Source organism: Leguminivora glycinivorella, chromosome 4 (genome assembly GCF_023078275.1).
Source record: "Leguminivora glycinivorella isolate SPB_JAAS2020 chromosome 4, LegGlyc_1.1, whole genome shotgun sequence".
Taxonomy (NCBI): Eukaryota; Metazoa; Arthropoda; class Insecta; order Lepidoptera; family Tortricidae; genus Leguminivora; species Leguminivora glycinivorella.
Genome location: NC_062974.1, coordinates 14,880,684 through 14,907,418, shown reverse-complemented (window position 1 = coordinate 14,907,418; position 26,735 = coordinate 14,880,684). Strand labels below are relative to the sequence as shown.

General features: G+C 34.6%; 1 protein-coding gene and 1 long non-coding RNA gene across 10 annotated transcripts in view; both read left to right on the top strand.

The window, feature by feature from the left end:
- The window catches only part of LOC125225099 (potassium voltage-gated channel subfamily KQT member 4), a 102,314-nt gene extending 91,035 nt beyond the window's left edge, over window positions 1–11,279 (top strand). For 8 of the 9 annotated variants that reach the window (XM_048128653.1, XM_048128649.1, XM_048128648.1 and 5 more), the window contains 2 exons: window positions 875–981; window positions 10,476–11,279. In XM_048128653.1, coding sequence (XP_047984610.1) covers window positions 875–981; window positions 10,476–10,741 — 373 coding nt within the window. In that variant the 3' untranslated portion in view covers window positions 10,742–11,279. Of the gene's footprint in view, window positions 1–874; window positions 982–1,567; window positions 1,652–10,475 lie in introns of all 9 variants that reach the window. The other variant, XM_048128654.1, reaches the window with a different exon arrangement.
- The window catches only part of LOC125225106, a 350,675-nt gene extending 324,908 nt beyond the window's left edge, over window positions 1–25,767 (top strand). Inside the window, exon 6 of the long non-coding RNA XR_007176956.1 lies at window positions 25,631–25,767. This is a non-coding gene — a long non-coding RNA (uncharacterized LOC125225106). The remainder of the gene's footprint in view (window positions 1–25,630) is intronic.
- The last annotated feature ends 968 nt before the right edge of the window (window positions 25,768–26,735 follow it).

Genomic DNA, 26,735 nt, shown 5'->3' with positions numbered 1-26,735 from the left:
AAAAATATTATTATAACTATTTCGGTTCGATAAACTTTATCGCCTCGGTGCGTCCCTATCCCATTTACAAATAGTGCGAAAAGGATGGCCTGACTTTTTATCGTTTATCACGTGACCATGCTTGCCTACCTGGCCCCGTAGCCGAATGGCATTTCTCCGATGCCAAACGAAAGCGATACGCCGCTGGCTCTGTCGCGCCAATACGCAAGCGCGATAGAGATAGATATCTACTAGCGCTTCGTTTCGTGAGCGTTTCGTGAGCGATTGTGCCATTCGGCTAGCCTGGTCAGGCTTTACGCACCCTGAAGATATATTCTGAATGTAGTAATAATAAATAATAAATAAATTAATTAATTAATTAATTAATTAATATTACATTATTTTTAAACAGATTGACTGAGTCCCACGATAAGCTCAAGAAGGCTTGTTTTGTGGCGTGGGTCTTCAGACAACGATATATACATATAATATACAAATATGTCCTTATATAAGATAAAAAAAAACATCAATGACTCAGGTACAAATAACTGCGCTCATCACAGAAATAAATGCCCTTACCGGGATTCGAACCCAGGACCGCGGCTTAGAGGCAGGGTCACTACGCGCTAGGCCAGACCGGTCATCAAATTACATAATTAATTAACAATTTATTAAAAATTTAATTACAAAATATAATTGATAATCGTATGATCTGTTTGTGTCAAAAGTAACTTTGAATAAAGGGAATAAAACCTACTTTTGTAACTACATAAGTAATTTGTCATCATATTTATTAGTTACATTATGTATATTGAGGTATTGGGCAGTAAAAGTATTCATAATTTTCTTTGTAATTCTTTATTCGCTAGATATAATCAATGATTTTCATTTCAAGGACATCGTCCAATCGAAATGGAGGATCTCCGCGAGATGACGAGGTAGTTATCGTAGTGCCGACGGACCGCGAGGACACGCCACCCCGGCTCGTCACCGACAGCTCGGGTAAGTCTGACCTTATACATTCTAATTAGCCTGTATGTTTCGGCCAACGGTGCTTTACACTTCTGTATAAAAGTGTCCACTAGCTGGCAAGAAGCGGCGAGCGGGTTAAAAATCTATATCAGCACCGCTAACTAAGTAACATTTCGCGAGTTAAACCCGCAATGGCACCCGCGCCAGCTAGCGGGCGCCCTAAAGTACTATAACAAAAACTTATTTAAACATGCACAGTCACCTATTTGACACGAGTATTGCTTATTTATCGAACTTCATACGAGTATGCCACCAAAGACTCGCTTTATCAGATACAGCCGACGTGTCGTCATTTACGTTATCCACTGTCAGTCGTGGACACGACATGTCTCTGCACTGTCGACGCTTGTATTTTTATGTATTAACAAACAGTTAATAGGCATTCCGTAATAATTTTTATCATGCTCATAACAAATAGTTGATAGTATTTTTGTAGATAGGTGCCTATATGTCGCAAGTCATTTTATTGTAGACTTGCTGTAGTGTTCAATTGCCTTGTTAACCAATTAAACATCGTTGCCATAGGTATAAATATGCGAATGTTACAAAATTGCAGCATCTTATGAAGACTATTCGTCATCGACCTCTCTCTGACCGACAACTTGGGAGAGCCCCATTGTATTCGGCCACCGCCGGCTGCGTGAGTCCTGAGCCTTTCCCTTTCGATGTGGAATGTGTATGATAGTGTCCCTCCCGTGCCCTGTACCTTGTACCCTCACAAGCTCCCCGCTCTTGAATGTACCTAATAAAGGTGTTGTACCCTGGTTTTCGTTATTTATATACTTTTCCTTATATTATATTTACAAAAATGTTTTTTGTCTTTCATAGATCCCTATGTAACATTGTTCCATTGTCTCTTTTTTCTTCATCCTACAGTTTTATATCACCAGATGATTTGTAGAAACTAAAGATAATTCTTAATCGACTTCCTCCGAACCCTAAGGAGATATCGAGATTTCAAATAATGACAAAGGATGTTTAATTTTATTGCCAAGTTCGAAGATAATTTTAGGAAGTCGGTTAAAAATATATTATTATGTCAATTAATAATGAATGCAATTTTGTACTGGAGTAAAAGGTAAGATCAGGCAACTTTACCACATATTCATACACAATATACTTATTTTATTTATAATATAATAGTAGTTTATGCGACTTTGCATAATGAAGGGCATTATAATAGCATGACACGATTGTTGTAATGCCTAATTATGTATAGTTGCATAGACTACTTTATTTACCTAAATATCATTACAAGGGCTATGATGGGTTCAGGAACCACAGGGCGGCGTTTTGAATATCTGACAAACGAACAAAGTCCCTATTCTTGTGTCACTCGAGATCAAAATGTCGTGCGATTTATAGTAAAAAACATACTGAATTGGGGTTCCGTATCGATATCAGTTTTAATGTCTATAATACTAGAATAACACACTCACTTGAATGTCAAATTCAAGTCAGTGTATTATTCTGCTATTCCAAAAAATTTATAATCTACTGTTTTCAGTAGGTAAAGTTAATATTACAGTTCCAATTATTTCTGCTGGTGGGTAATGCTGGTCATTGCCTATGTTTTTGAACGCATTATAGAGGGTTTATGATATTTGAGTAGATAAATATATTTAAAGATATAACTTACATACTATCAAACTATACTTTTTTATTCATTTAATGTTTACGTTCAGTGTGGAGCCAGAGGTTAAAATATCGTAACATTTGTTGTAACTATTGTTTAATCTTCCTGTCACCCGCAACTACCTTTCATAATCAGCATGTTCTGTGTAGATTTTATTAGAACTTAGAAAACTTGGAAAGCATACAAATGTATGTATAATATACAGACTCGGCCAAGGTATACTTGGAACTTATGGTATTTTGTGTAGAGCCGACATAGTTCCACCCTTTAACAAATTCAGGAATGAGAATAATATTGAGAAAGTATTTCTTCAATGCCTGTTAAGGTAACTGTACACTATTCCGGGATAGTAAAATGTGGTACATTATTCCGGGATACTTTGGTTTTTGTCGCAAAATAAGGAAACTATCAGTAGAATCTTAATTTAAGGCAGTATTTTATTAAATATAGATCAAATAGAACCGAAAAAGTCGATTTTCGAATATCTGTCGTATCTTTTGAAGCCGTGAGGTACCTCCAAACGCGTCAGTCGTAACCACGCAGTGGTTTCTATGGGCGTGTTTGACGGTGAGCTTAACGCGGCAGCGGAACTTCTTAAGGGTTTACTGTGATGCGGGTAAGTTTATTTATATCAAATTTGTATCATAATTGTCTTATAGTTATTAAAATACATTTATATCATCTTTTCAAATTAATTTAAAGCATATTTTAATAAAAATACCCGCTCCCGGAATAATGTACACCATTTTGACGCGGTGTACATAATTGCGGGAGTATCACGGAATAACGGAAACACAGTCCGCAATGTTTTTATGTTTTATTACTATTTGCGGTGAAGTATATTTATATATTTCATGTAAATATATTGAGTAAAGATTACAGATTATAGTGACATAATTACGGTACATATATTTTTTCGATTTTAGTCTCATAATTGAGTACGAAATGTATACTCGTTGAGTAATACGTGCGAAATATTGGAGTGTGACATCGACATTAAATTTGTTTTATTTCACAAAATTAAAGCACAAAGGTTACTTATTTCGATGTTTTGAGTATAATTGTTATATAATCTTCCAATGTACTAAGAAAAAAATCTTGTTTGTCTTTTAATATAGCCTTCGTTTTGACTGCCGTAATTAAGTACACGGCTTTATATGAGTGTATCTTATTCCGGTATGCCTATATAAAGTGTATTAAAATATAAAAACACAAAATAAGGTATAGAGACCCGACTATTACGTTTTTAAACTTCCTTAGTTAGCTAAATATCTTTATACCGCATATTGGTTTGTCCGTCAGTCAGTCTGTCCGTCTACGATTTAGCTCAATTATTATTAGTACTATAAAGCTAAAATTTAGATGAGGATAATATATAATAGGATAGACATATATAAATATAAAATAGTACAAATTCGTCGGACAGTCAATCTGTGTAAGAACGGCCTATAATATTTATTTATTGAGTACTAGTTATTTATATATACATACTTGAATAACTTATCACCACCATATATGTATACGGTGTAGCTCAGTGATCACCAGTACCAAAAAACTGAAATTTTCACGAGTACCGTGCAAGTTTTATAACCGGCAATAGCTTCTGGATTGAAATTAAATTTTGAAAAAAAAATCCCGACATTGTAAAGCGTTTTTCACCAAAGATGCCTAAGAACACTCTCGACTAATTCAGCTTTCAAACGAAAAAAACTAATCTAAATCGGTTCATCCATTCGAAAGCGATGCCTTAGACAGACAGTAAAACTTATAACACCCTGTCATTATATCATACAATACATAGTTATACCGTAAAATATCATATTTCCCATCCCACTCCAACCCATGAAAACATTGCCAATTATAAAAAATACACTCTGTATAAGCAACTATCAAAACGATATGTGCATTTATATATATTTATGTAAACAATATTTTTAATTCGTTTTTTTACATTATGCTTCAACAACGTGGACTTTAAAGGTATCCCGTAATTACGTACAACGACTCCCGGAATTAAAGCCATACCAAAATTGTATCCCGGAATAATGGGCAAACTAAGGGTTAAGTAAAACAACGGTAATTTTTATAAATTAGAAGTTACGATACAAAATTGTGTCTTAAATCCATCGTAGAAGATTTACCCTTAAAATAAAATAATTAACACGACTAGAAACTTCGCATTTTTTTTACAATCCTCACTCAAAGTAGGAAACGTCTTAAGTTCCCGTAATATGGGACAGTTACCTTAAATATACGCCAACGGCACCCATCATCGTGAGACATTTAATACATTTTCAGACAGCAGCTCGCTAGGTATATTCTCTGTTCGTATTAGGTGATTTTCGGTACACCATCAGAGCCTTACTGGAACCAAAATTATGAAACAGTTACTTAATAATGTAAAAATTACATCATGCATTTCCCATGACGTTTACGCAGTAACCTATTCTAAAACGACAAAAATTTAATATGCGATAATATGTGATCTAGAGGACGAGACGATAGCTCTTCGATAGAAATGCAGTCCGTGTTTTTATTATTTTGAAACTTTAGAGTTCAAATTTTTATATGCAATATTACATTATTTTTTATATATATTTTAATATCCATCCTGTCAAAATACTTTTAATAAAGTTAATAGCCAAAGAGGAATATAAGGCTTTCGTTTGTCTAAAAAAGCGAATTTGAGCGGGCTTCCACTATCGTCTACCATTTGTTACAATAATCATTAAGAAAACAAGACTACGAGTAGTTGTGTGACTTTTTTTCCAGACACAAGTATTAATGACATAGTTACATACATTGAGTATAAACTCTTTCCCCCTTATTCAAAAATATTTACTAAAGTTATCAAGCCGATAATAGTTATTTTCATCACACCCGCACTTTAAATGTGCTATTGCACGCAGGCGGAGCGTGAGTTATAGAAAAATCGTTCTCCCAAGGGAATAATGAAATTTCTTGTACCTACGGTACTTAACTTTTTTACATCTATTTACATATTTTTTACATTGCGAGTGTGATGAAAAACATTGTGTGTAACTCGGGGAGTATGAATATTACTAACTCGGGTCTTTAAATCGCTCCGGCAAGCCGTCGCGATTTAACTTACTCTCGTTAGTAATATCACGTAATATTCAACTTCCTCCCCTTGTTGCACAATGTACTATTGTTTTACAAGGGGACAAAGTTATTGTTTTGCCAATATATGAATAATATACGAGCAAGCGAAAGATTCCAATATTGAACCGCGAGCATAGCGAGATTAGCGAGTGGTTCAAAAAGTGGAATCTTGAGCGTTGCGAGGGTTTCAAAGCACGTAGGTTACACTAACTTTGCCGCCGAGTGTTATTTGTAGGTAAGTTCTACCAACAAGCTCAAGGCATCAAGTTAAAATTTGTATGAAAGTACTTTGCACTCTTTTGGATAAAATGCAACTTTGCTATTCGTTTTCAAATAGCAAAATTGATCTTTACTAGTTGGTGTGCTGAAAAAATATTTTGTGCCTTTCCGACGTATTGGTGTGATAGAAAGAGACAAACGATTCTTATCGGCTTGTTAAATTTAGTAAACGTTTATGAATAAGCTCGGGTTTGAGTACTTTGAGTTCTATTATTTAAGAAGTATTTTTTACAAAATCTTGTTTAATAAGTATTTTTTACAAAATTTTCAGTTTGTCTCATTAAATTTACTATACTACTAACAGGATGAAACAACGGCCAAACCATGAAAGGAAAGTTAAATCTTCATTTTTCGTAATAGGTTAGGTAGTTACTCATTTTAACATATATGTAGGTTAGGAGATCTCGTAATTAGTTACAGTTTACTTTTTTTGACCAGCTAAACTAAAATCTTAAGTAATTATTATGGTCACTTCTGTGCGAACTCAAACGAGTGCATGTTGATTTTGATAAATAATAAATCGTATCATCTTTATTATAAGTATTCGATTATTTTAAAGTAGTGCATATCTATTTTATAGGTTTCTTCCAAGTGTGTCATTTGTATGTACCTACACTATTGAATAGAAAGCTATTGGATATTCGAAACATTTTAATCTACCTAATTACTTAAAGCATGATTGTCATAAAATACATATATAAAATAAATATGAACGGTAGTCACTAATCACCTACACACAACATTAAATATATAGTATCTAATACCTACACACAACATTAAATACATAGTATCTAATACCTACACACAACATGAAATAATAGTATTAAGCAGAGATGTACAAAATGGTTTTAAAAAAGCATTTAAATACAAAATGCAAAATACTTTTCAGATTTACTATTTCAAATGCAAAATACCAAATAGTTTTGAGTTTTGTATTTCAAATGCTAAATGCAAAATAGGTATTTTCAAAATACTTTTTGAAAATAAAATACCTTTTGACCAAATCTCAGATATTTTTATTTATTTTCTGTATTAATAATTAGAGAAATAGAGTCACAATGCCGAACAAAAACGTCTAATAACATGGCATCTAATGAAAGTAATGAATGACATTTTGGTCATATTTATCAGTATATAGCAATCAATAATAGTTATTTGTTATACAAGGGGGCAAAGTTGTATTTGAACGCCGAGTGTGGAATTGAAAAACGAGCAAGTGAAAGGATTCTATAGTTGAACCACGAGCGAAGCGAGTGGTTCGAGAATAGAATCCTGAACTAGCGAGTTTTTTAACACACGAGAAGTAAAATACATTTGCACCCGAATGACACAAAACTTTTCCCCTCACTATAGCGAGGAAACTACAACGCAAAAAATGCGTTTGTCACTGCTTCCAGTAGTTCCACAGGTGGTAAATCATCTTTATTACTAGATTAGCCTACTTTTATCAATTTTAAAGCAGTTAATTTGACTTTATTCAAGGTCGAATTACTTTACCCACTAGTGGATAAAATGCGTTTTTACCCGCTGGTATTAAAGGACAAAACACGTGTTTCCGAGCTAGTGAGGGGAAAATTATGTTATGTTATTTTATTTATTAATAACATAACAGAATTTATCGATCGGCTACTATTTTTAGGTACTATTATATTATACCTATTATACCTACTCACTTAAATAATGTAAAAAGACTAGACTAACGAAAAGAGAGCTATGGCTCCATTTTGTTGATTGTGCATCTAGTTCTTATATTTCACACCTGTATCACCTAAATGCTCTTTATTTATTTTCATTCTATAGCTTAGGATTTTTACAATAGGAATAATAACTCAACACTTAAAAGTAGGTAGGTAATTAAATCAAAATCAGTCATTAGCACTCAGCACCAGCAGTCCAGCAAACAATAAATCCGTTAAATCGTCGGCGTCAGTGGCGTCGCTTTCCATAGATAATATTCGTTTTCGTTTGACATTGACAGTGTCAAATTGACACTAGTCAGTCAGGCGCGCATGGCTAGCAGGCGCCTCTATCGGTCAAATTCGGCAATACAAGCGTCATTTGTTCACATTTTGTTTGACTGGCTGTTGGCTAAACTTAATTTAATCATAAAGTATTTTGCATTTTGAAATGCATATTAAAAATGCAAAATACATCTCAAAAAGTATTTCAAATAAAATACAAAATGTTTTTTACTAAAAGGTATTTAAATGCAAAATACAAAATAGGTATTTTGCATTTTGTATTTGCATTTTAAATAGAAGTATTTCAAATAAATCGCATCTCTGGTATTAAGCATCAAGATGCTTAATACTATTATTTCATCTTCATTCAAGATATTCAAAGCATAGAACCTCCGTTAGAAGGCACATTTGATGCAGTCACCAACACGCATGTATGCACTAAAAAGGGAAAGGTTGACAATTAGACAATTTTATTTTGACATAAACGATTTCTACTTCTATTTAACTTATGGATACTTTAGGATGGCAACATTGATGATACTTACTTCATTTAATAGTACATTACTACAGAGGCCGGAACAAAGGGGGTTGCCGGCCAAAGACATATAGACGGCCGAGCGAAGCGAGGCCGGATAGGTCTGAGGCGGGCAACCCCATTTCCCGCCGAGGTATGTATAGTGCTTTTCTCAAACATGGTATGAAATAAATAAAGTCTACTGAAAATAGTAACTTTGGATGGCTGTATCTCCTAAACAGTGCGTCGTAGCGCAAAAATAATCGAATTTTCGTTCCCCTTTGATACCCCGTATACGTTTTTAAAAAAACAAAAAGTTAAAAAAAATTAAAAAAACGAAAAAATTTTTTTTTGTATGAAAACGCACCCAAAATCAAATATTGTCTAGGGCCCGTACCAGTTGCAGTCGGCACGTCTATAAAGCCCCTTAGTTTTTTTTTGGAAATTAATTGGCTAAATACTTGGATGTTATGTCACAATTATCTGTGTTTGGAAATTAAAAATTCGGCTATTACTATCGAGGACTTTGTAAGCCACTACGGCCTTGGCCTGCAAGGTTTGTATGAAATTCCATTATCTATCAATCGTCCTAGCCGCACCTGCAACGTCATACTTCGCTGCCAATTATAAGGCACATAACATCAATATTTCATACCATGTTTAAGAAAAGTATATTCTTAGACCAATAATAAGATTTAAAAAAAGTATCATCTTAAAACGTCGAAATGTATCGTGTACTTAGTCATAATTATTCATAATCAATCTTACAAATAGTGCATTTGCGTGTAAACTTGCAATAAATCCGAATTAATACGCTTTTCCTTACGGTGACCTATACCGGGAACCACAAACTCGAAAAAAGTACTTTTTCACCACACCAACTGGTAAAGGCTTTCTTTGCTATTCGAAAACAGATAGCAAAATTGCATTTTATCCACAAGGGGGCAAAGTAATTTCATACAAATGTCTTAATGGCTGCTAGATTTTACCGATAAGTAAATGATGATTTTGAATCATAAATATTGAATAAATTGATGGATTTGATTTAGTTTGATGTTTTATAGTCAGTATTTTGTTCGTGTTGGTGTGGCGAAAAATTGTGTTTCACTCGGTGGCAAAGTTTGTTTAACCTTCGTGCCTTGATACCCTCGCAACGCTCAAGATTCCACTTTTTGAACCACTCGCTACGCTCGCGGTTCAATATTGGAATCTTTCGCTTGCTCAGGTATCAATATTGGCACGTGCGGTTAAACAACTACTTTGCCCCCTTGTAAAACAAATAACTATTTCGCTGTCCCGTGGCCGATGAGTGCCAGAATAAAATTGTATTTATTTCGCATAACTCAATTGTAATGTAATCATTTGTACTATGCTGCAAGAGAACATATACAATTGTACCTACTAATTTTGAACGAGTGGCCGAAAGGGTCTATAACAGAAATCACAAGCGCGTCGCGACTGAGTGTTTCAAATACATACGTGTTAATGGTGTTCTAATAGTTCGTGATACGAAAATTAGATTGACCATCGCCCTTGCAGGAGTCGTAGAACCACAGATCCGTCTACAAGTGACGGGAACATAATGTGGATCGGATAATAGATAGAGTTATTTATTTTCCAACATATTGATTTCGACATGGGTTTTTCAATGTTTTCATTTCGTTCACAATGTCAATAACCTATCTAGCTTAAACAAACAAAACGAACGAAGCTTTGGCGTTGTATACATAGTTATTTCTATGAATTCTTGTATTATTATGATTTTCGATCCTAATCCAATGTTACTTCATAATATTCAGAGTTAGTATTAAATATATCAGGCTATTCAGTTCCTAGTTTGCGAGCTTCCGATATTGGTACAAACTTATTTGGCAAGTCGCCCATGTACGAGTTCTATTTATAAATCAATTGTTTCATGAATGTATGTAATAAGAGTACCTTGTAATTTCAGAAGTATGCGCGAGCTGCTCAGTAGATGTAGAGACGGAAGCGGAGGCGGGCGCCTCCGGCAGCTCGGGCTCGGCGTCGTGGTGCGAGGGCGAGGCGGAGGGCGAGGGCGGCGAGGAGCGCGGCTACGGCTCCGGCGACTCGCTAGCGGAGGACGCCGCACTGCTCGGCGACGCGCACGCCGCGAGCGCGCCGCACGCGCCGAGAATCGTGCGCACGCAGCGCCGCGACGTCGCTGTCGATCTTCACCTCTTGCGGCCCGACGTTTGAACTGCCTCCAAACGATGCAACGGTCCTCTCTCTTGTTACACATATACACTCTCCCAACTAACAAACCCCATCAAATTCAAATCGTTCAAAGAATGTTTATCACTAAAACTATCCAAATGTACACAACACCTTGTTGGCAAATAGGTGCTTATTTAAGTCAAATCAGCAACCGTATACTTGTTTGCATAATCTAGTGTGATTGAATAGTAAATTATTGAAACAATCAAAGAGTGAGTATGAAACAATAAATTATACAACGACTACGAGTAGTTATTGCGTTGTGGAATGCTATAAATTCAGAGGCGCAAACTGGAAGGGCAAAAGGTTGCAAACCGGGGACCGTGGACGCCTTACTTTCCTGAATGCTACAAAGATCCACTGACGTTCACACGACATACATTTCCTGTTTTATTTGAACTGTGTTTTTACACACCAGCCCCTCTAGCACAACTTGCCTTGACGTGCGCGAGTCCATACTTGAAGTCGCGCTTGATGTATGGAATCGCGCGCAACAAGGCAAGTTGTGCTAAAGGGTCAGGTGCCGTAGCCGAATGGCATTTCTCCGACGCGAAACGAAAACGAATCGCCGCGAAAAGTAGTCTGGGTCTGTCGCGCCAATACGCACGAGCGATAGAGATAGATATATGTTGAACCACTTATTTTGTATTTCATACAATGATAAAAAAGTATGTAATTTAAACATGCAAGTATGTCCTACCCAAGGTATCCAAGCACTAATCTTATAAAAGTAAAAAAATAATCAACGACAACAACTTTAATGTTGGGTTTGGAGTAAATAAAACTTTTTTAATGTTTTTTTATACACCACCTTTGACATGTTTTTGCACGATCTTAACTGATCTGGTACTTTATTTAGAATCGTGGGCACTAAGTATTTTCGAGTACGTTTTCCATAATAGTTACAGACTTTAGGTACTAACAATCTGCGATGACTTGATTCCTTGGTAACGCTTCTTGTTTGAATTTTATGATTTATTGGTCTTTTGTAATCATTAAGTTGATATTGTTCCATAGCTATGAGCATTGACCGCTTTTCATGCACTGGCAGTATGTTGCAAATCGGAAATAGTTTATTATAGTTATTTTTACATGTCTGCTTTGTTTTTTTATCGACTAAATATTTAAAGACCGAGCCGGTGGGCACGCCGGTGCTACGAGCGTTTCGTTTCGTAAGTGTTTATGCCATTCGGCTACGTACCCAGATATGACATCCATTTTGTCATATCATATGACTGGATCAGACTCTCGTATGGCAACCAATGCCTAATACGCCTCGTCGATTGAAGCATCAACTTAATATCAATTACACTCGTTTTTTTCATTAAATTGTAAATAAGATCGAGCACAAGTAGATAAAAATACGCTTAATTTATTTGTATCCTATTGCTTTTAATTATTATTATAATATTAGGTTAAAAGAATAAGACATTTTACAAAATTTTATCTATAAATTGAGTGAAAGCTTAGCTTTTAATTTTATTGAATAGGTATAGTAGCCATAAGTTGTAAATAAATTAACAATAAGGCAAAATACAGATAGTAAAATTACTAAGGATCAAACCTAATTATTCAATACCTACCTATCAAATGAAAACATAAAATGATAAATTCAATCATTTTGTGACATTATTTAAATAAATGTACTTAATAATAAAGCTACAGTCATGCTTTACCTATTTTGGGAGTGGCAGGCAATGTTCGAGAATACCTACATGTTCATAATATTTCCATTATACATATGTACCTACGTACGTATCACAAACGTAAAGTAATGATTTTAAATAACGCTGTTATAAAACATCGCAATATCGCACGCGGTCCGAGCAGTCGAGTACCTAACAAAATTTCGCTTATAGCCACAAAGTGTTTATTACTATAGAGCATAACACTTGATGCTCATTATAATTGTAATATTTTGTTAATTATATGAAACACTTACAATAGGTACCTTACTTAATTATGACAATACTCAGTTCAGAAATAATCTAAAGTATAATTATTTATTGCATTATAAATGCAAACATTATCGTCATGAATATGAATGGTGAACATCGAATATATGTATATTATTTTGTAATTATATCTTAGACTAAGTTACGACGATTCATTATTTTAAAAACTAGTTTGACCGTTGGACAAAAATATAAAAACTGTATATTATATTTAAACCCAAATTTTTAATTTAGTAGGTATTTTTTTCTTACATTCACTATTAGATGCCTACTTAGTCTCAATTTTGGACCCTAGATAATGGTTATTGCAACCTAGGAATTAATGTACACGCAATAGACTGATGTAACATGTATCAATAACTTGTAATAGAAACTACCTACCTATATAAAAATTTGTAATACTGACTTATTTACTAGCCTACTTAGGTACATAGAATGCTAATTTTCGAATGAACTTCTATCCATAGAGATAGAGACAAAGGCGGTCAACAAGAAACCAATAGGTACTTTTCTAATCTCTATATGACCAACGAGCATATTTACGATACTATACATACAATGCGGAATCCTGTACCTACCTATAATAATTATACAGCACCAACCTTAATAATCCTATCCTTGAACCAATTTTTTAAATTTTGGATGAGTCTTGATAAAGCCAGGGTAAAATTTGCCTGTCATTCAAAAACAATTAAATTAAGAATACATTTAAAAGTGGAAAATGTCTGCCTTGGGTGAGATTAAATTAAGATTTTAACGTTTATAATGTATACCTACTTAAATAGAACACCCTAGAAAGAAACCTTACCAATGTACCTATCTTTCTCGACACACTGCAGCCAAAATTGTAGAAAGTAGGGTACCTAATTATTATTAAACGGACCTAGCCAGTTCTGCATTAAAATTTACAATGGGACCTATTGTTGCCTCCAATTAGACTTTACCATTACCTATCTTTTTATTGTGTAAAATATAATTCTAAATTGCCATGTTATAGTATAAATACTACTGTTCGCGACAAGTCAGGCGCTTGTGAACAATAAAGTAAATTACGTACCTAGTCTTTTTTTACTATAACTATTTTCATACAGTCGAATGACCAGGTGTGTAGCTGAAATTTTTATACAATTCGACAATGTATGATATTTGATATCGTTAATTTTTTTTTCTACTCAGTGCTCATATTCCTAATATTTAGTCAGTGCTTATAGTACTGCAAAATTAGTACGTACCTACGGGAACCATGGTGGAAATAATTATTTGTATATTAATAGGGCAACTTTAGTCCAGTATTATACAATTTTAATAGCATTGCAATAATGTCTTAATAATAAAAGGGAACATTCACTCTGTGAAATGGATTTGAGCCCGGTCCAGTATTGCTAGACTGTACTAGTATAGGTATGCTTAAAATAAGTTTATAGACTGATTTGCGTTCATTATCTTATTTGTGAAATAAGTGTGATAATTATTGACTAGATTCCATTATAAAGCACCAATTTAGTTGGTAAGCATTCATTATATTTAAGGGGTTCCACTGAGAACGAAGTAAATAAGTCTAGTAACTCCTTGAAGCTTTTGACTTGTCATCAGTGGACGGCGCTCGCATGCCACTGGGCCCTATAACAAACCTCTGCTTTTTATTCCAAAGTATAGTTTGTTTCCCTAACCAACTTGATAGAATTTACCTTGAAAAACTAGTTAGCAACACTCACTGGCTCGATGCTACATGAAGAATCAGAAATTGCTACCACAATTATTAGTTTCACTCAAATAAATTAAGTAATAAGAGATTTTATAAATTACCAGTTTTACCACATATTTTAAGATAGTAAACACCACATTTAAAGTCCATTTAAACCATATAAATAGTAGTAGTTAAATTATTTCTCCACAATACACGTTGACCAATTATATTCCAAGACCAATCATAAAAGAACTCTACTTTTATAGAAATAGTGTGTGACTTTACCCTATTCCTATCGTTTTCCCTACTCTAACATATCTGAAACACAGACCGTCACTTACCATAGATCTTGTGTTCAAAATATGCACAAGTGTATCCCTACCATAAGCTGTACAGTTCAGCCAGCGAAGCTGAGATAGGCAACCTATAGGCTTGTGTTCTTATCCCCCCCTCTGCTTTTGCCCGCGGGCTAGGGTAGCAGAGAGTAGATCGCCCTATCCGTGTATATATCCAGTATTCTAGGACACACCAGTACCAGCCACATGGGAGACCCAGCTGCGATCAACTTTACTTAGATGTGGATCGATCACAACCGAAATCCCCAGCAACCAACGCCAGCATGGACCAGAGCACCGAGTAAATAAATATAAATATATATAGGACCCCAGCCTCAAATACTGCCGACTTCTGTGAGCAAGGATTACTCCTAATGCCTTTCGTCAATCGTGAAAGTCCTCACTTCCATCTAACAGTTGGACTCTTTGAGACCGGTGAGAAAATACGCTTTTGTAAGTATAGAAAAGCGTCCAAGCCCTCCACTTGGAACAAAAAGACCCCTAAACGCCTCTTATTTGACACCGTAAGGGAAGAAGCGCCTAGCCGGACAACAGTCTGTCACAAACAATGATCTGGCTTATAACTTTCACAAAATAACCCCATAGAAAATTACTAAATTCTATTTTACTGACCAACTAAACAAACGAATGAAGTTTCCTTTACATGCTATAATCTACGCTTAGTTTTGCAAGAATTACTCCCTACAAAACCAAACACAGACTTATCTCCAAGCACCAGCCATACATCGACCCAGTCTTTGTATTGCTTGACGGCACTCATGAAACAAAGCACAGAAAACTTCACTATACACAATAATTTAAATATAACACTACACTATAAATAGAACACTAAATTAACCCCACAACTGACAGTAAAGCAATTCCACCACAGGTCTAAGTTCAACTGTACGACGATATTGTCCCCGCACAATCAAACAGAGACACAATTTCAAAGTTTACAATCACTTAGAATAATTTCCAAGTAAAAACAAACAGAGAAATAATAGCAGAACAACTTCACTCACCAGTAACACACGAAAGCCAGAGACACTGTTAGTCTTGTAGATATTTTAAGAATGACCCGCGTCGGCTCGCTCCGACCCTTTTATAGATTCAAAGAGTGACAGGCGACAAAAAGGGCGACTGGCGACAAAAGGGGCGACTGGCGACAAAAGGGGCGACAGGCGACAACTATGGCGACAAAAGGGGCGACAGGCGACAAATATGGCGACAAAAGGGGCGACTGGCGACAAATATGGCGACAAAAAGGGCGACTGGCGACAAATATGGCGACAAAAGGGGCGACTGGCGACAAAAGGGGCGACTGGCGACAAATATGGCGACAAAAGGGGCGACTGGCGACAAAAGGGGCGACTGGCGACAAATAACAATGGATAGCCGCTAAATTACACTCATAAGTAAAAGGTCATAACTGTTTTGTTTACTAAGTCGTACGCCTTAGGCATTAATGTCCAAGACAGCTCAGCACGTACGTTTTTGCTTCTCAATAGTAACATCTGCATGACTGCACGTGTTCCAAAGTGATATAGGAATAATTTTATTGATACCTAGTTAAGCGACGAAGAGTTATGTATTGCGGTTAGTATAGGTATGCAGATATTTTTTTTTTGTTAAAGGGTTTTAGTTAGATTTGTAGATCAAATACGCAGTAAAATATCATTTTTGTTTCTAAATGCTACATTAAACACATCCAGAAAGTATACTACTAATCATTATGAACTTTTATGACCTGTGATTGAAATCAAGACATAATATTGGAACGCTACTCAGTTGACAACTGTCAGTGTCAGTATTTCATCCATGTGAACGTAGTTTGTTGATAAATATGTTTTTCCAACCTGTTTTGCATCGAATAACAGTGAATTTTATGAGTGAAAACGTGACTATACATGTGATAAAGCTTCAAATATATTATTTGTCAAAATATCCAATGAAATCCCAAAGAAAATATGCACCAAGAAAGTTGGTCAAGGAAAAGTTGATTCGCCGTAAGTTTTATATGTAATAACGAGTCCATTTCCTCGTCATAGACGCTTGTTCTGTTACAACTCGCCCCCGATTGGATTTCTTTTATAAAATACAAAGTGGTTTGTAAAAAAAATCCAATCTCACTTAGCAAAAGAAGCAATAAAATTGAATAAAAGAATAAAAGAAAAATATCTCTAGATCAGTCGGAAATATCCCCCCATTTCTAATCGTGTGGTGTGTATTCCAATACTATGCAACTGCTAGCGACTCAGTTTTGAAATTAGCTCATCAGAATTTCGACAATGAACCATGATAACCCCTTTCTCAGAGTCCACGCATCGCCAGGGATACCAGGTTGTGAATCTGATAGGTCCTATTAACCCGTTCTTGCTAGCTCGTTCCCCGGTCGCGGCGAATATTCATTCCATCCACACTGTTGGACCGGAATAATTATCGTAATAATTTCAACGAGTTCACAATAACTTCCCACGCAATTACGAAGAAACCTTTAGAGCTCTCATTATAAGTCCAGAGCCTTCAATCTCCATTGTCGGAACTCAAACCAATTTCTCTACCTATTCACTCCAGCCACATGTTTTGGCGCATGTCTCATACTTGAATAAAATGTACTGACTTAAGATCTGTTTGGATGTGTTTTTTTTTTTTTATAAAACAAACCTTAAATGACATAAGCATGTACCTCAACTCGGTACCATATCATGATCAAATGAAGAAATGATTTGATGATACTAAACTTCACATATTTGAACACATAACAAGGAAACAAATATTGAAAAGAGCCTCGTTCTCACTAGACGATTTTGGCCCTTTTATTTATGTCGATTGTCAAATACATCCCATTCAAGATGAGGTGTGTGGATTCAGTGTGGGTCTTATTACCTTGTGTAGTTAGTAGTCACAAAAAACTACCCTTGAAATGGGTCGAATCCATTGGATTTTAACCTAACCAATAAGAATTTTATGACTAATGTGTTCCCAAAATTCCCCCCTTGTTTGTTCCCGCAAATTCCGACCAAACTAGTTTTGACCACTTTCCAGCGCTGTCTGTCCGTATCAATCCACTCATTCCATAAAAAAAAATCATTCAAGACACACATCATTCAGTCATTCATCCCATTCAAAACATTCTTACATCTATAAACATTCATCATCTCTAAATTATTCACACACACACACACAATGTAACCATTCTTACTTCCTCATTCGCTCTTTCACTCGATCTCAACAGAAAGCCAACGCTTTTAAAAGTAATCAAAATAACGAATAAAAATGGAAATAAAATTACACAATAACTTCAAAAGTTTACGTATCCCATTTTACTCCACTCTACCCTGACTCGAAGGCAAAGAAAATTTCAATTTATTTATGATAGGTTTCATTTTATACGTCTATATTTCATTTCTACAAAGTATTTATTAACCGCAAACAAATTTGACAATGTGTGAAAATTGTTTGATGCACATACTAAAAATAAAATGTTCGTACGAAACAAAATATTATATTTTATGTTCACATTTTAACTAGAGTCAATTACAGTAAGTTCACTACCCTACTTTCAATTTTCCTGTCTTTGTTTTTTTTTCCTGCAGTTCATAATGCAAAATTGATAGCATAAAATGCAAAAATTTAATAAAAGTAAGTACAGTCAGCTAAAAAATTAGTGGCCCTCTCTACTCCGATCTTTGTAAGATAAAATACTGACCAAGTTATGCTTAGGAACGAGGATCTGCTGTGTCTGTGATCTGAGTGATTACCGATATCGTACAGTATACCACCCTATATAATGTAATAAATGATAACGCATAAATAATAAATATGACTGCTAACTGTAATAACTAAAATGAAAAATAGCTTTTCCACCGATCTCGATTTTCCTAACGTCTACCCCAGGCAGACTAGCTACTATGATGTCCAGTTATTGTTATATTAAAATAATCTAACCATACAATGTATATCCAATACATTCTTCTTACAAAATAAAGATTTAAAAAAAAATTGTTGTCCATATAATGAACCGACTTCTTTATCTAGATAAAAAAAATCCGTATTATAAATTTACATCCACCATACACCATTTTATAATCCTAGGAACGAAACTACTAAATGACAAAGAAATTATACGATGTGCTAGCCAATAAAGCCCTTTATCACACAGATCACTATAGAAATAAAATTAATTTCAGACAAAATTTTGACTTCTACCACCCCTATAATAATAACACTGCATCTCAATAAAATTTACAAGAATTCATAACGTATTTCAAATAATGATGATGATGATGATAAGAAAGAAAATATAATAATGTTCCACATAAGTATGCCGCAATTAAAGAAAACTCTTTACTAAAAGGTCATTGACTTGTAACCAATGTACTCATAAAATTTACATTACACATCATGTAATGTTCATAATAAACGCTTAATACAATTTTGCAAAAAAAAGTAATTGCAGTTTTGAAGTGGTTTTCATATTTTTAATTTTTTCCCGCAAAATATGATGTATCCTTAATTTTGATATGGTTTTGATATTTTTTGTAAAATATAATGTAACATCAAATTTGATGTAGTTTTGATAAAATATATTCCCTTTTTTTTTCAAACTATCTGCAAAATTTTATTTTGGTTTTAATTGCCTTATGATAAAATACAAAATGATGTCATAAGTAGGTTCAAAATACTTTTATTTGATTGGATAATAATATAACAAAATAATGAATTTTTCTTGAAACGAGCTTAAAACTTGTATTGTCCTATTCTATGTCTTCAATATTGTATAACATGCCCCGAAAGTTTTGTAACCTCAGACAAATTATTCCTTCTTCATGGCATTCGCAGCTGCAACAAACTTAGAAAATTGTTAACAAACACGACAATGGGCTGAGGAACTTGATCATGGTGTCTCTCTTCCTTTTTTCTCCTTCATACTTGGCTAGTTCTATGATGAGTTCTTGAGTAGCTAATGATGATGATTAAATCCTGCTGGCCCTCCTCAGAGGCATTTCCACTGACCCTGGTCCGACACAAGTAGGTAATATTTCAAAATTTTCCAAACTATTCTCTTCTCAGTCGGTGTCATAACCCAGGACACCATGAAACCTCTTCCGAAGACACGTTGCACACTTGATCACAATCAGCATGACCGCAAAAGATCCAGTTACTTATTTTTGAACACAGCAAGTAACTTGAAACCAATGAATATTTCTTCATCTCTAAAGTTGGCTAGTCCTTATTTGTCCAATCATTGGTCAAAAAATAAAATATTGCATAAATCGAATATCATAAACACTTGTTATTTCACTAGCGTTACTAAGCATGCACTTAAACACACACTGAAGTTTTCACCGCATGTTTCCACCGTCCTCGCTGATCCACTATGTTCAATGACAGAACACTGCTGTGGTAAGAATCTATCTTAGGTTAAAACTAAAGTTAAGTTAAAGACTTCCAATAAACAGAGGGAAAGATAAAATAAAAATCACAAGCGTTAAAATATTTTCCAAAAAAAAATATGCCAACTAAGGTTGCAGGACCATCTAGATACTTTAACCTAACCATATGAGACGTACGTCTCATTTACGTTCACCTACAATTATTATTATTATTTTTTTTTTTTCCTCAAGTATGATGTCTGATCGCTAAGTGACTTTAATTTTTCTAACTCAAAAATTACTGCAGACTATAAAACTCCGTCTTGTTTGCTTGATAAAACAAAAATACTCGTAGGGTAAATTAACTGGGGTTTTGAACACTTACATATATGTATTTTTCTTGATCCTCATTTTCTGTTCCATTCTTCTGCGTAGTGTGGCATAATATGGCACCAATAACAACATAATCATATTGAAAATCTTCAGTAACACGTTGGTCCTATGAGCAGGTGTGAGACCAGGCTCAAAAACTCTTGCCTCTCCGTTCATTTACATCAAACAAGTCGGATACGTCAACTCTAACGTCGCACGAAATATTTCAATGTTCACTTCATGTTTGTCGCGTCCAATTTATTGTTAACTCTATTTCCATGTACTCAAGTCATGCACTGTTGCACTAACACCTTTTTTAACTGACTAATTATAGCCTAAAACTAATTGAAATTAATATGTTTTCACTAACAGAGCTCTTTGTTTCAAAACGTAGTTAAACCCTCACATTTCTCTACGTGTGATAATAAGACGTCACTAAAAATCACACATGCTCCTACACTATCAATTACACTAATTATTTGAAGCTACATAACACTATAATTTCAGTGAAATCGGTTTTCTAAAAATTTTTAATAATCTCGCGCTTCGAGTTTCGTAAAGAACTGTCATCCTCAACAGTTTTTTTTTTTTTACAATTGTCCTCATGGGCGTATTTTCATTGTAAACACACTAATGTGTTTTTAGTAGTCACAAACATTAAATCAACAAAACAATTATTTGATATCATAAATTTAGCCTATCATAATGTTCAAATATTTGACTAGTTATTAGAAATATATAATTGATTTTTTTTTTTCATAATTTAATGAAATCGAACGAAAACTATCGTGTAAATTTGTCAATGCGTAGGAAATCGCGTGTGCGCATCGGTTTACAAAAGTGTGACCACATTAAAAATATATTGTGAGATTCTTTAAGGATCTAACAGACGGTCGGACCGCACTTGTAAGGGGACATGTGTTAGGCCCTATTTACAAAATACCGTTCAAAATCTACACAACTTGAATAGTTTGATGTGATTTAAGCAATAGAAAATTAAATTAACAAAATCTTTTGTATTTAAATACATCTATTGTATTAATTTTACTATAATGAAGTAGAGAAAAATGAAGTAAAGTTTTGTAAATGACAACACCGGACAATAAATTACTGAATTACTGAATATCTTTTGTCGAAAATTGTATGACCGATCAAGCGTACCAACTTAAAAACAATGATAGTTTGTGTAATGTCACCGATAGAACACCTTTTGGCGAAGATATATGTTATCTGTGGTTAAATTATTTTCTCTAATCTATGTCATGCTTACCGCTAATCCGCTTGTTCGCGAAAAAATGGCAGATCCGTTTTTGTTTTCTTTAGCTCATTATTAATTACGTGATCTACAACTAGAATTATTTAAATATTCGCTTTATTTTAATCTGCTTAAACAATACGACAGGCAATTCTGCGCCGACGCCGGTCATGAACCGTCCATATTCGCCATTTTGTCATTTAGCAAACTAAGAAAATGCAAACTAAACATTATTTGCCCTAAACACGCGTTACTTCTAAATAATTTTGTCGACAAAGTGAGCCTGTTTTTATCAAATTGAACTCTGAACTGCAATTGCAATGTAATTTTCCGTTAGCGAAAGTGAGGTTACGAAATTGACATGACATTATTGTTGGAAAAAAAAACGTGAATGCAATGGACATGTGTTTTGTTGTGTTTCTCATCAAGATAATAGAAGAATTTAGTGCTCATACTCATGATCTAATGAGCAAACAGCCCATGCATAGGATGTCTTATCGGGCTATGCCTCAATTGATAAAGTGAACTAATTGCCTACTTCAAAAGCAGTTTTGCATGAAAGGTAAGCTTTTGTTTTATTATTTGATGTGTTTTCAAACTAGTCGTCGTTTTCGAAACCCAGCAGAACATACTCGCGAACTACAACGACTAGACCGAATATATATGGTGAAATGTTGCTTATTTCATTGTTCTGTCGTCAGATAAGTTAATGATTAGTAAATTTCCCACGTTACTTTCTGACTTTCACATTCCCTAAGAGGATCTAAATGTACGTGAAATAGGCCTAACTGTCAAAATAGATTTGTTACTTTCAATGAGGTTTATATGGTTGTTTGATTTTTCAGTCAACATCTAATTGGAACTCACAATGCCCGACACCTCCACACATCTGCCACAAATTTATGGAAATCAATATTTTTAGAAACTGAACATACCTTGGTTAAACGGTAAGCATTAAAAATATGTTCGACTAATTTATTTGATCTAGGCTACCTAACTGTTCTTGGAAATTGTAACGTTGTTTCCGTACCAACATATAAACTTCTCAATTATTTTTCTGAAGCGCTGGCTTATGGGCTATGGAAAATAATATTTGTAGGACCTCAAACGAATGTCATGGCATTTAAAAATAGGCATTGAATCTTGTCCAAACTTTAATTTTGTATTTCTCAAAGATAAAACTTGACGTCTGATACTTAAATAAAATTATGTAGACTAAAAATCCAGACTTAGCATAGATTTTATTTCTGCTACATTGAGTTTAAACAATGTATGTATTAATTTTCAGTATATGAAATGGGTAACCATCCTCGAAGAACATCAACCAGCTGTCGGCAATGTGCAGGTGGACTGAGGAATTTTCCAGTGTATCCTTTATGGACTGTACTCCGTTTTAGCACTATCCTCAAGTAAGTACAAAAAATCATAGCCACTAAACAGCTACTTTTTAAACTTAATTAACTCTACTTAGTGAGTAAAACGACTCGGCAGGAAATTTTACATAGAAACATGGATATGGTTGTTCTTCTTTTTTTTTTTCTTAACCATGAATGGCCTAGATAAATATAAACAATCTTAATGATACATATTTACAAATAAGATTCCTTAAACATACATACACCCTTTTTTAACTAATCTTTCAATATGTACAATTTCAGGTTTTACCCGAGAGGCCATGCTTCAGGTTGGACCGTCTTCCATATATCTACTGACTTCATATAAATGAAAGGTACTTATGTTTTATTATAATAACACGTTCTAATTATTAAATTTAAAAATGAACAGCTCATGGCATCAATATTTTATCTAGAAAATTGAAATGAAGCGTAGAGCAAAACGGCGAGGCATGAGCGACCGGATAAAAATCAAACTTAACTGACTCATCATCATTTTATTGGCTAAGAAAACTTATTACTAACTCATTTATGTCCTAACTCGTGTAGATATGCACTGCAAGGCAGGGGTTCTCAAACTTTTTTATTTTTAATTTCCTTTTTGTAAATTTTGCTGTATGCATTGTTTTTTCTGACACAATATTTCTCACGGGCGTGTCTTAGTTCCAAAATTAAGCGACGCGCCCCCGTGAGTAGATAAGTAAAATAATATTGTTCCTATTTGGCAGAATCCCACTCTAAAACTAAACCCTTTTCTTACTCTATCTAATATTATATTTCTAATGTCTGACTATTTCCTTTCAGTGTACTGAGGACTCACTAATCTGCACTACCAGTAACAAAGTAATCCGACAATCAGACTGGACCCGGTCATGTTAGGTAAGTTTACATACTTAATGCGTACCACATACCACATACTTTTTCTGAACCTCAGTAAAATATGGTTTTATAATGATAATAGTGCTTATTATCTATGCCTACTTAACAGGAATATTACAAATTTCAATCAATTTTCATGAAATTCATTAAGCAATTGTGACAATGATCAAGCAGTGGTGGAGTTAAGGTATGGCAAGGTACGACCTCCCAGATGCTGGTAATTTCGTAGGAAATCTGGTGACGATTGTGTAGCTATTTAACTTAACTAATAAAATATGTATGTTGGCATATGCCTGATCCGTGAAATATTGCGACAGTGTAAGGTTCCGTATAAAAGCTGTGTACACAATCTAAGTGAGATAATATGTCATGTGTACCAGTTGAAAATATTGTTCATACATACATACTTGTTTGTACTATAGCAAAAATATATACTTATAGAAAGTTGAAATTCGCACTGTGCATTTAATTTATTGAAATAATTGGCAGATATAGGCTACAGTGACCTCTCACCATCAAGAGGGACGTATGCTTGTTTACTACGGATATAATATGAAAATATATGATGACTTATAAGCTAATGAACTAAATTAGTCCTAACATGATTAATACGTATAACCTAACAGACAGACATTTGTTCTCATAGTGAAAATATTCAGTATAAAGACTTTGTCAATTTATTGTATGATGTATGAAATCCTGTGAGACAATACATATATTATAGAGTTACAACTGAAACGCAAACAAACCATCCATCGAAGGAGGTACTGTCATAGTATAACATGCGTGTAGCTATTCAGTATTCATAGAAAAATGGCGGGACGCCCCATATAATATTGTACTTCAGCGCGACAATGAATAATCACGCCCCCATAACCATTAGACTAGAGCCTATCTTCTTGTATTACTAGGTCTTAAATCTAGGGCTTAGGTATCCTAGGTTATCTGAGATAATATAGTCTTACACCTAGATTATGATAACGACCTACTTACTGTTCTAACTAGTAGTTATCCTGCCTATAAATGAAATTCTGTATAACAGACGCCTTCCAGGAACATACATAACATCAGAGAGTGTTCATGGACTATATAAGACAGCATCGAAGCTATCCGATCTCCAATGTAAAGCGCAAACGTGATGTAAAGCTTTCAAAATAGCCCTGAAGATGGCAGAACCTGCTATGAAAATGTACTAGGCCGATAGAGCACAATTTGTTTTAACATGAAATTCTATTGCTATTATACATAGTGTACACACTTATGTTTCCAATTCCGATTACTAGGTGGGAAACTCTTCTAAACTACTACAGCTCCGCGCCTTCTTTTATTTTAGGTACATGAATATTTTTTCTATAAGTACCTAGTATTTTACGTACTAGCCCTGCCTATCCCACAGCTAGAAAAACATACATTAAGGCACAGAATAAATAATAGTACTGCGCATAGGCGCAAAGGAACGTCAAGATGTGCCAATGCCAACAATTGCTACGTAGCAATGCAACCAAATGGCCTAATCGGGACGATGTTTAACCACTACGATTATGAGCTAATTTCCTAGAAATTAATTTTGTCTAACTTTACTACACTACTTTAATTTTATTATTTTTATTTTTCAGAATCCAGAGGTAGGAGATGAACATACAATTGATTCTGCATCGATGCATGACTTCGCTCGGAACGCGGCAAGAATTAACAATGGAAGAAAATACTACAGACGTGTTTATTAACAATAAAGTTATTTTTGTTTTTATGAAATAGCGTTTGAATAAAAATATTAGGTATATGAGTTTTATTTAGAGATGAAATAAGTCAGAAATACAGCACACCCACTCGTTTTCACAACAACAAATGTAGCCTGGTAAGGCTAATTCCTATTATTTATTTATAAACCTTGGTATCCAAGATGTGTTCTACAGAGCACATCTTAGATCCTGGGCACGGAACCAAATGTAACTAAACCTCCGCTCACCTTACTTATTTACTTACTTACTTGACTAACCAACAGTATAGCTAACCCCCCTTTAAATATATCCCGTAAATTTGGCCTTGTGATCGTCTAGCGTGAATAAGTAGAACCCTTCGATGTGATCCGCAATAACACAGATCCTTTAATGAGTATCAGCTGTATTTTTGACTAATTTTTAAAATTTTATTTATTTATATTTTAAAGAAGAATAAAGGTTATTGTAGCATAATAATATAGTGTTATAGAAGAGTATTTTATCAGATTTAGGCCTAGAAAGTTATATGTGAGAAAATTAATGACGTAATGAAGAAATTTTAAAATAAAAGTTAGTGAGTGAAACATACATGAAATAAATATTAAAAATTATTTTGGAAAACAACCGCTACGCTCTATTAGTGATCCTGGCTTGGGTACGAACTTGCGTTGCGGAATAGGATCCTTAATCTCAATCAAACTGCTTTATTGAGAGTCCTATGCCAAGCCAGAAGGGCTATCTATCTACTAACTAACCCCCCCTTTTATTTTGTTTCTTTTCCCCTAGCTAAACCCCCCTTTTCCCCAATACTGCTAATAGACCATAACTTCTCGATCCTTCTAATGTATCATCAAGGCTCCGAGTAGTTGCTACCACTGAGAACGAAGTAAATAAGTCTAGTAACTCCTTGAAGCTTTTGACTTGTCATCAGTGGACGGCGCTCGCATGCCACTGGGCCCTATAACAAACCTCTGCTTTTTATTCCAAAGTATAGTTTGTT